General features: G+C 44.0%; 1 protein-coding gene across 1 annotated transcript in view; it reads right to left on the bottom strand.

The window, feature by feature from the left end:
- Positions 1 to 12023, bottom strand: part of LOC124795033 (phosphatidylserine lipase ABHD16A) — a 160705-nt gene that overhangs the window by 76346 nt on the left and 72336 nt on the right. The window contains exon 8 of the mRNA XM_047258810.1: positions 2869 to 3033. Coding sequence (XP_047114766.1) covers positions 2869 to 3033 — 165 coding nt within the window. The remainder of the gene's footprint in view (positions 1 to 2868; positions 3034 to 12023) is intronic.

Below are 12023 nucleotides of genomic sequence, written 5' to 3'. Positions count from 1 at the left end.
CTCAATCATTCTAAGAGGATGTCGTCTACTTCCGGTATCTTGTTTCAACTGCTATCTGTCAGTGCTCTTTCAAATTCTTCTCGCAGCATCTTATCTTCCACCATCTACGTCCTCTTCTATGTCTAGAATATTGTTGCTGCTGCTGACAATGGGTTTGGGGAGACTGAACATCTAAGATCATCAGTCTCCTATCTACTCTCTAGGACAGAATCCGTGTACCCTATATGACTGCATCTAGTATTATCTACGTGCAAGAGTGAGAAAGTTTTCTGTATTTTTTCACAGCATGTAACTGAAGCAGAATGTGGGTGCCAGACCACATGTGGACTGGCTGAAACTTCGGCCCTCATCGTTGGCCCAGGTGATTTTGAACCCGTACCAAAAGCAAGTTCTTTAAGATGCGTGCTTATCTAGAAGGTGTCTCAAATGTCCGTCTTCACTTTTATTTCCCTAGTAAAGCCCCTCCATATATTCCTCCCACCTTTCAGCTCTCCTTTCTTAGCTTAGTACTGGCTTATCTGAACTCTCAATGTTAACGCAGTTGCTCCTCTTTTCCCCAAGTCTCTCTTTGGTCATTCAATAGGTGGTATCTGTATTTCCCATAGTTGCACATACTTTGACAGCCTTGCATTTGTTCTGTAGCCATTGCTGTTTAGCCATTTTTTTATTTTTTGTCAATCTAATTCTTAAAACGTCTGTATTCCCTTGTGTCTGCTTCATTTGCTGCATTTTTAGATTTTCCCCTTTTCATCAATTAAATTCAATATATCTCGTGCGTTATCCAAGGATTTCTACTAGGTCTTGGCTCTTTACTTATTCAGTCCTCTGCTGCTCTCACCATTTCATCTCTCAAAGCTACCCATTCCTCATCTATTATTCTTTCCCCCATTTCCGTCACTCATTGCCTAATGCTCCCTCTGGTTCTGTAAATTTGTCCAGGTACCATCTCCTTAAAGTCCTACCTTTTTGCAATTTCTGCAATTGTAATCTGCCGTTTATAACCAATAAATTATGGACAAGAGTTCATATCTGCCTCTGAAAATGTCAAAGTTTAAAATCTAGTTATAAATCTCTGCCTTACCATTATATAATTGATCTGAAATCTTCCGGTGTCTCCAGGTCTTTTCCATGTATACAATCTTCTTACATGATTTGATTTGTAAACTGTTAGCAATGATTAAATTATGCTTTGCAAAAAATTCTAGCAGTGAAGGGGAAGGTAAGGGAGGGGAGGGGGATTCCGTTTCCCTTCCTTTCGTCTAGTCCATATTCTCCCACTCCTTTTCCTTATCCTCCTTTCCCCACTATCAAATTCTAGTAACCCATCACAATTATATCTACCCTTCCCTTAACTATATGAATAATTTCCTTTATCTCATCACAGTTTCTTTACATTTCTTCATTATCTGTGGAGCTAGTGGGCATTTAACTTTCGCTACTGTGGTGGGTGTCAGCTTCTTGTCCACCTTGATTACATTAATGATTTCACTATCTGTTCATATTAGCTTACCTGTATTCATATTTTCTTACTCATTATTAGACCTACTCCTGCATTATCTCTATTTGATTTTGTATTTACAACCCTGCACAGTCCTGACTGCCAACCTGTATCTTTCATATATGTGATTCTTGAGTTTCTCCCGGCGTATTTGATAGTAAAAATATCCACAGATGTACTGCCGGTCTACAGTGTCCAACGGGCACAATATTTCGGTGATCATACATGTCGCCATCATCAGGTGAACTGACGGACTGAGCTCCTGTGAACGTGCCGGCAAGAGTAAATCGAGCAAACGTATAGTTGTGACGACCACAGTGGACAGAGCCATCACTCCGACGTCATCTCAGACGCCGTCGCAATCTATTCCACCGCGCGACCGTGGCGCGGGGCGCGGACAGCGGGGGGAGCGTGCCGTGGACGGAGGGTATTTAAATCGGCCGCCGCCGCGACCGAACCCAGTTCCCTCTGAGCAGCCATAGCGTACGGATCTTCGTGCTGGCACGGATCTTCGTGCTGGCACGTTCACAGGAGCTCAGTCCGTCAGTTCACCTGATGATGGCGACATGTATAATCGCCGAAATATTGTGCCCGTTGGACACTGTAGCCCAGCAGTACACCCGTGGATATTTTGATTTCATATATGTATTTATTTTTTTTTGTGTGTGTGCGTGGGGGGGTGTTAACCCTTCCACAGCCATCTTATGAGGTGTAGGTTTTACAATACACGAAAGCAGAAAGAAACAGCTTGTCTATTTTTGTGAAATAATTGTGATGAACATACACCAGGATGTACTAGGTACCACAAAGAATTAGGTACAGTTTACAATTCCACACAGGCATACAAACAGACAGATCCCAGGAATTATGACCAAATGAAATACGTCAGTTTCAGTTATAGGCTTCTATCTGACCTAATACTTTATTTTCAACTGAAGTCAGCTTTGATCTTTTAGCGTCATCTTTGTCCAGCACATGTAGGTTGAAAAACGGAACATATCATCTTCAGATAAACAACTGAATTCGGTATATGATCTGATGCACATCTGAGATAATATGTATGTAATATATAATTACTTGTTAGTAATGTGTAGTTTTATATATCTTACTATAAAATATCAATGTTAATTATACATCACACCTCTCAAAATTCATTTCAGCTTCCACTTGTGTAATTTTACACACACACACACACACACACACACACACACACATTAAAGAAACATTTGCCCAGAATTATAACAAATGCCTCTGATTAATTGTGATGCAAAAAGATATTGACTTCTTTCTTTGAAGTGTCAAATGCTGTTTCATAATAATAAAAAACCCCAAATCAACAGAACACCACACAAAATTTCCATAACACTTACCACTCCTTTCACATCGGGATAGTTCATTGCTGCCCATGTTGTTGCATATCCTCCAATACTCCAGCCAAAAAGTACTATATTTTCTGGCATGAACCCGAGCTTGTGAAGTGCAAACTGCATTACAATGTCAACTGCATGAAGTTCTTGAGGTGGATAAGGTGCTCCCTGTGAGAAAAACAAAAACGTCATTTATGTCCATCTTATGCAGTAAAATATCTAATTCTGGTGACATTATTATTGGAGTCATCCAATTCAGGTGAAAACTTAAAATTAAAAATGTCCTAATGTTTCCTTGCTCACGCCAACGAAAAGTAATGTATTCTGTGGTAAGAAATCCACAAAAAAGAACAGCTAGTGTGAGGCTCATGTCACTTTCTGGCAACCTTTAGAGCTTACATTCAAATGGCAACTGTGACATCCAGCATTTATTTGGTTCATTAAAATCTTGTGGCATTTATGTAATAAACAATAGAAGCTTCTGAATACACACAATGGAATGAAAAAATGATTAGTCAAAGATAAGTTTGTCAAATACTTTGTGATAATCATCAAAAACGTGTATAAACTGTTTATAAGATTCAGTTGAGGAGATGACGGAAAAGAGTTGGAGAATAAGATTAAGACAAACAGCTGTAAGGGCATGTCTTGTGTCCTGTATCATTGACAATGCTCTAAAACCCACTTACTGTATTCCACACACACACTGTAGATGAGGGCAATGACCCAAAAATTCAGCACTGCTAGAATACTTTCATTCAGTACTGTAGTACTGCCTAAGACACTGTCCATCTTATGAAGAAAACTGGTGCCCTGAAATAACTACAGGCAAGTCTGAAGCAAAACTCAGAGACAAAGTAGACAGCATTTTTTTAATGTTACAAGCTGCATCCAGAATGTTCTTTTCATCCAGAAGTGGAGTGTGCGCTGATACAAAACTTCCTGACAGATTAAAATTGTATTTGGAGTCAGACTCGAATTCAGGACCTTTGCTTTTTGCGGGCAAGTGCTCTAGCAACTGCTCTACCCCAGCATGACACACAGCTTGTCCTCATAGCTTTACTTCTACCAGAATCTCATCTCCTATTTTCCAAACTTCACAAAAGCCCTGCTGCAAAACTCGCTAGACTAGCACTCCAGGAAGAAAGGATACTGCAGAGACCTAGCTTAGCAACAGCCTGCACTTTCGGTGCACATTGCACATGGAGTGGCAAGTCAGAGAGATGGGAGAAGGAGATAAAAGCCCATTACCAGCTCCTAGACTGTCAGTTCATCAGCACACATGATAATGGCAATGTGGTTGCTTGCTGAAATACTGTGTCTATTGGACAATGACATTCAGTTGCTCCTCACTTACTAATTCATTGATGATATTTTTATTTAAAAATATATGGTTCAATATATGTTGATCAACATCTTAATTTGATGTAAGATACAGAATTCAAATAAAAGAATGAAAATAAAAACATACAATGGGCCTAGTGAGAGTCAAAGCAGAGATCTCGCAATTACAAGTCTAAAACCATTGGCTTTGTTTAATTATTGCTCAAAATTGTTCATATACAATGGGCCTAGTGAAAGTTGAAGCAGAAACCTATTATAACCATTGGCTTTGTTTAATTATTGCTCAAATCTGTTCAGACCTACAAATCTTCAAATTTCTTTTTTTAATGATTTTGAGAAATGCTTTAGAAAACTGAGGTCTGGGCACTGACCTTCAAGTTCTGTTTCTGTAAGTATGAAGAAAATCTGAGGGAGTCAGTCTGTAAGGTCCCCTTGTAAGATATACAAGTCAGTTACAACATTATAACAACCTCCCTATTGTGAGAATGAATGAGTGACTTTAGGGGAGGTTGAAATGAACTCAACATCATCACAGTTATCAGTCTCTCCCTTTGCTCCTTTAATTATCAAGGCCTAAAGGTTTTCAGGAGGAGGACAGGAGGAAATGTCAATTTTATCTTTGCAGCATCTGAGACAGAGACAGAGACAGACAGGTAAAAAGCAGAGGGAAGAAAAGGTAAGGAAATGCACTAAACCAAAGAGATGTGCCAACATCCACATCTGACCAGCAGTCTCCCGGTCACTATATAACACAGGTTTAATGCTCAGGAAACAGAGGGTTAAAAAGATAAAACAATATTGAAAGAAAAACTAAAGGTGAAATGTAATAAAATGAAGTGGGATAGGGACATGTGCCAGTCAGAGCAGCTGGTAAGTCACCCAGATCTAGTTCTGTGGTGCAAGACCCTGTTGCATCCTTCTGGCAGTCTCTAATTTACTGTTGAATCCTGGCTGAATGTTCACATAACAGAACAATGAGAATGAGCTTTTTATAGACTGAATGGAAGGCATATGATGGAACACAAAGGGTGTATTTTGGCTTCCAGGAAACTAAAGATTTCATTTAGCATATCTCATCTGAAAAGAATCTGGAAAGCTGGTATCTTCATGGCAAATGCTGAATTATGGTGGCCTGGCAGCTGAAAACAAATTTCAGAAATGGTCCGACTCATGTCATTTTAACATACTACCATTATTAGTTTGTATCAAAGTCTGACATACGTTTTTAAAATTGACAGTCAATGTTAATGTAATATATTGGCAATGTGATTTTTATCTAATGCAAAAGTATCAGCAGACTATATGCAAATGAAAAAGGGGGTTTAAATATTTTGGAGCACAGCACTCAATGCATATTAGGCCTACTGTAAAAGGAGCTCCGCAGTGCTGGACAACTTTCAAGTGTATCCTTAACGAACCAATGAGACTGTCAACTACAGATGCAATGGGCAGGGGTATGTTGAGATTTGCAAGAGAAATAATACTTCTTGTTACATCACATTAATAGGCATGGCAGGAAACAAGAGCTATCAAGAGAATGAATTCACAAAATGAGTTATCGGCAGAGAGGCCTGATTTTTGCAAAGTACAAAATTGCAAAATTTTTATGAACTTTTACAAATTTTACTCAAAATGAGAAACTATTTACCTTTAAGCAAAATCGCAAAATAATCGACGAAATTGTTTCTTCTGAAGCAATTCGAGCTGTGGCAATGAAATCCAAATATCAATGACAATTGATTCTAGACCACTTCAACATGTATATTGATACCTTTTGTCTTATAAAGTATTGCTAACTTTATTTTCTGCACAAGGAAGTAAGACTTTCAACAATATCTGATGCATTCTTTGACCTGGTAGTGTATTGCGTGTTTGAAATTGTTGCTGATCGCCAGTGCATTCAGTCTTATATTTTGTGATTTGTTTTTGCACTGCTGATTATCAGTCTAGCAGAAGGACAATTTTCATCAGGAGGATTTTATGTATTTGACAAAACTATAAAGATACTTATGTGCAAACACAGTGATACGCGAGCTGAGTGGCAGAGAAAGGACATGTGCAAAAGACATATTAACAACAATTCTTTCCCCAAGAGGAAAAAGGAGAAGGCACTAAAAGCAACAGGTGTCAAAAGGCAATTTAATTCCACAGATGTCAGTGCAGTGGCAAAACGAGCAAAAACCCATAAAGAATAATTCATTTTATCAACAATTCAAGCTTTCATCAAGCTAATATTCCACCAGAAAAAGTTGGTACCTGGAGCAGAGAGAGTGGATGAACAAATATGTACCAAGTTTATGTAAATTTACATTTTTTTGAGGGGAAGAAATATGAATACCTTATACTGATGTCAATATAATAGAAAGAAACATTCCACATGGGAAAAATATATTTGAAAAAAAAAAGATGCTGTGACTCACCAAACGGGAAAGTGCTGGTAGATACGACACAATAAAACACACACACACACACACACACACACACACACACATACACACACACACACACACACACACACAAATATCAAGCTTTCGCAATGCACGGTTGCTTCGTCAGGAAAGAGGGAAGGAGAGGGAAAGACGTAAGGATCGGGAGCGGAAAGACTTACCTTAGGGGGGAAAAGGGACAGGTATACACGCGCGCGCCCACACACACACACACACACACACACACACACACACACACATCCATCCACACATATACAGACACAAGCAGACATATGGTTTCCTGTAGTGAAATGTAGTTCGGAGGGAAGATAATTGTTCAATGCTTGCCTAGAAACCACTGTCTCGTCCTAAAAACTATTCTTACTGTTATAACCTTTCATCACCAATAATTGCGTGGATATTCAAACACACTCACTTAGAAACAATAGCTGGTTATACGATAACAACTCAGTATCTCTTATTCGACTGCCGTGCCGTGACATGCGGGCGGCGCTGTTCGTAGCTAGGTGGCGCTCCCGCGCTCAGCCGAGTTACGGAGCGCCACTATCGCCGTTTGCGCGTACTGTCGTGGCGTGACTGTTAAATGTCGTGGTACTGTCACAACACTTTTCCCCCTTGAAAAAAACACACTTCCTTGGAGACATGGACAGTGTGGAGAAATCCATGGCCTCTTGTGAGGCCCCGAGAAGATCCCGCGGAGAGACACGAGAGTATGGTCGAAAATGTCCAGGACGGAAGCTCGTGTGTGAAACGTGCCTCCTGGACGAGATGATGGGTGAAAACTCCGGAGCAGCATCCATAGGTGTCGTGAACCTGGGGGTGTGTTCCAGCGAGATGGGTCCCGGAGAAGGCGGCGTCGCGACTGGGGCTGGTTCCGGCGTACTCGGACACGGTAGCGACGTCGGCTGCATCAACACATACGGTAGATCGGCAGCAGCGACAGGACTGGCTTCTCGGGCTGGTGGAGGCGAAGGAAGGGGCAGTGGCACCGGCGTGGCCACCACTCGTGGGCACATCTGGTCGTAATGGCGAACAACCATGCCGTCGTCCGTACGTATTTCACAAAGCCGGCGGCCGCGAAGAGCCTTGACCACCCCTGGAATCCATTTAGGGCGAGATCCATACCCTCGTGCCCACACGTCGGCGCCCACCAAGTATTTTCCCACACTAGGGGACACAGCACAAGGCCTGACAGGTTGAAGCAGGTGCAGTAGAGTGCGCAGTTGGCGGCCATGCAAGAGTTCAGCAGGGCTGCGATCACCCAGAGGCGTGAAGCGATAAGAACTCAGAAATTGCAGCAGAGCGTCATCTGTGGAAAAATCACTAAGGAATTTTTTAATCTGGCTTTTGAAAGTGCGGACAAGGCGCTCGACCTCCCCATTTGACTGCGGATGGAAGGGCGGTGCTGTAACATGATGAATCCCTTGTCCAGTACAAAAATCACAGAAGGCCTGCAAAGAGAACTGAGGGCCATTGGCCGTGACGATCGTGGATGGAAGACCTTCCAGCACAAAGATTTTGGACAAAGCCAGCGTCGGCGCCGCAGTGGTGGGCGACGGACATCAAACAACAAACGGAAACTTCAAGAAGGCATCAATCAACAGTAGCCAATAAGTACCGAGGAAGGGGCCGGCAAAGTCAGCGTGCACCCGTTCCCATGGCTGCGCCGGATCAGGCCACAGAGAGGGCATTGTACGAGGTGCAGCCAGTTGTTGAGCACACTGACCACACACAGCAAGCATGTGGGCGATGTCCGAATCAATACCGGGCCAATAAACGTGTCTGCGGGCCAGGGACTTAGTCCGAGAAATACCCCAATGGCCTTCATGCAACAGTTTGAGAACATCTTTGCGAAGAGAGGCTGGCACCACGACCCGTGGAGATGCGCCAGCCGTGGCCAGAAGAACAACACCATCACAAACAGACAGACGAAGGCGCAAGGCATGGTAGTTGCGAAGGGGATCTGATGGCCAGCCCTTGGTCCTGTCCGGCCAATCCCGTTGAACAAAACCGATCACCTGACGCAGGACTGGGTCCCGCGCAGTAGCCGACGCGACCTGCGAACCTGTAAGTGGAAAATCCTCGACCGCACGACGTTCTTCCTCATCAATGTGGAAACAGTAGTTCATCATGATCGAAAACCGGGTCAGGGCCCATCGGCCGTGGGGCGACAGTGAATCTCATAGTGAAAACGAGACAAGTATAAGGCCCAACGTTGCAAGCGGTGATCTGCCTTATCTGGAATCGACGCCAATGGGCTGAACAGAGAGACCAGCGCCTTGTGGTCGGTGATGAGATGAAACTCAGACCGATACAAAAAACGCTGAACTTTTATAGAGCATAAATGATAGCGAGCACCTCCTTTTCGATTTGAGAGTAACGCCGTTGCGCACCGTTGAGGGTCTTTGAAGCATAGGCGATGGGTCGTTCCGATCCATCCTCATACCGATGGGCGAGAACAGCCCCTAGGCCATACTGTGACGTGTCAGTCGCCAGAACCAAGTGCTGACCCGGACGGAATGTGGCAAGACAAGGCGCCGACTGCAAATGAGCCTTCAGGCGGACAAAAGCCTGCTCACACTCGTCGGACCAACAGAAAGGGACGTTTTTGCGTAACAGCTGATGCAGAGGATGAGCTACCGCCGCCGCAGATGGAATGAATTTGTGATGATAAGCAATCTTGCCTAGAAACGTCTGAAGTTCTTTGACCGTAGACGGCTGGGGTAAAGCGTTAATGGCCGCAACGTACTGACGTAGAGGACGTATACCCTCACGGGACAAGTGGAAACCAAGATACATAATGGAGGGTTGGAAGAACTGTGACTTGTCCAGATTGCACCTCAACCCTGCCAAATGAAAAACCCGAAACAGTGAACACAAATTGCGAAGGTGCTCCTCTGTGGAGGCCCCCATGACAACAATGTCATCCAGATAGTTTATGTAGCTGGGAACGGAAGCCGTGAGCTGTTCCAAAAACCGCTGAAAAATGGCCGGTGCGCTAGCGACGCCAAATGGTAACCGCTGGTACTGATACAACCCACAAGGAGTGTTGATGATGAGAAATTCCTTGGAAGAAGCATCCAACGGCAACTGATGGTACGGCTCCGAAAAGTCAAATTTGGAAAAGAACTGGCCCCCAGTGAGCTTGGTAAATAACTCCTCAGGACGGGGAAGAGGATAAGTGTCAATGAGGCTCTGAGCGTTGACCACACAATCGCAGACTCCCGTTTGGTTTAGAAACCACCATGATTGGCGATGCCGATTCGCTGGAGGTAACAAGGAGAATCCCTGAAGCTGTTAACCTGTCTATCTCAGCATTGACAGGTGCACGCAACGCCACCGGAATAGGGCGTGTCCAGAAAAACTTAGGGCGAGCTGTAGGTTTAAGAGTAATGTGGGCTTCAAAATCCTTGGCATGACCCAAACCAGCAGAGAACACGGACGAAAATTCAGAACACAATCCATCCAGCTGTTGATACGGAATATCCTCAGATATGAGGTGCACATCATCATCAATGTAGAACCCGAACAACTGGAAAGCATCATAACCGAACAGGTTTTCAGTGCCCGCATGATCCACCACATAAAAAATGAGGGGCCTAACAACAGACTTGTAGGCAGTGGAAGCATCAAACTGGCCAATGATCGGAATTTTCTGTTTATTGTAAGTTCTCAGATTTCGCGTAACTGGAGACAAGGGAGGGGAGTCCAACTCCAAATACGTGCGAGAATTAATGAGAGTTACTGCAGAGCCAGTGTCCACTTGCATGCAAATGTCTTTATCCAGAACACGAACAGTAACAAACAACTTATTTGTTTCAGAAAGCACACAGTTAACATCCATGTCCGATGCCTCGTCCTCGTCGACAGGAACTTTAGGGGACTGACACACAGAAGCAATGTGGCCTTTTTTCCTACATGAATTACACGTGGCCCAACATTTTGGACATGCGGCCCTGTCATGCTGTACGAAACAACGTGGACAAGAAGGAAGTGCGGAACAAACCTGCTTCTGTGGTTGCTATTTTCGCTGCGAGCGTTGCGGCCCAACACGACGTTGTTTACGCGAGTGAACCGCCGCCACATCTTCGTTCTCCTGTGAAACAGGCAAATTGTCCGTGTCGAAAGTTGACTGTACAGCGCCTACATCACACCACGCGTCTATTTGTGTGCCAGCAGCGTGAGACACTTCAAAGGAATGAGCGATGCTTAGAACTTCCGACAACGACGGGTTTGGCAGTTGTAGGGCACATTGCCGAACTTCTTTATCAGGAGCAAGCCGTAGAATAGCATCCATAACCACTGAATCAGTGTAAGACTCATGATGAGTGTCCGTGACAAACTGACATTTCCTACTCAGACCGTGTAATTCCGCCGCCCAAGCCCGGTAAGATTGATGGGGCTGTTTACGACACCGGTAGAACGCCACGCGGGCGGCAACGATGTGGGTGTTTTTTCGGTAATAGTTAGACAATAAGTCACAAATTTCTTGGAAGGACAGAGAGGCAGGTTCCCGCAGAGGGGCTAACTGAGATAGCAGCTGATAGATCCGTGGGGAAATCCAAGATAGAAACAACGACTTACACATAGGAGCGTCGACAACGCCGAAAGCCAAGAAGTGTTGCCGCAAACGCTTCTCATAATCCTCCCAGTCTTCAGCGGCCTCGTCGTAAGGAGGGAATGGAGGCGGAGAAGAGGAAGACAGACGATGAGTAAGCGACGTCGACAACGCCTGAATAGCAGCCGTCAGCTGTGTTTGTTGTGCCTGAATAGCAGCCGTCAGCTGTGTTTGTTGTTCAATGAGCACTTGCATAAGCTGTTCCATGTCTGCCCCGTCACAAACACACAAATCCACAATGGAGTGAAAATATCCCATCCTTGTCACCAAAAAGTGTTATAACCTTTAATCACCAATAATTGCGTGGATACTCACTTAGAAACAGTAGCTGGTTACATGATAACAACTCAGTATCTCTTATTAAACTGCCATGCCGTGACATGTGGCCGGCGCTGTTCGTAGCTAGGTGGCGCTCCTGCGCTCAGCCGAGTTGCGGAGCGCCTCTATCACCATTTGCGCGTATTGTCGTGGCGGCACTGTTAAATGTCGTGGCACTGTCACAACACTTACTTTTATAGCAAGAATGAGATCGAGACCTTGTGAATCAGCAAAATTCGGACTTGTCAGTGCTGCCAACTGTCACGTGGCAAGAACTTTAAAATGTAGAAATAGAGTAACACACTCAATCTAACCAAACTGTCAAGATTTTATGATGTATACAGCATGAAGTTTTGGGATGACGTATGAAAGCTGGCAACCCCCTTTTACGTGTGTGTGTGTGTGTGTGTGTGTGTGTGTGTGTGTGTGTG

This window comes from Schistocerca piceifrons, chromosome 4 (genome assembly GCF_021461385.2).
Source record: "Schistocerca piceifrons isolate TAMUIC-IGC-003096 chromosome 4, iqSchPice1.1, whole genome shotgun sequence".
NCBI classification, from domain to species: Eukaryota; Metazoa; Arthropoda; class Insecta; order Orthoptera; family Acrididae; genus Schistocerca; species Schistocerca piceifrons.
Note: the sequence above shows the minus strand (reverse complement) of the source record. Positions and strands in the feature narration are given on the sequence as shown.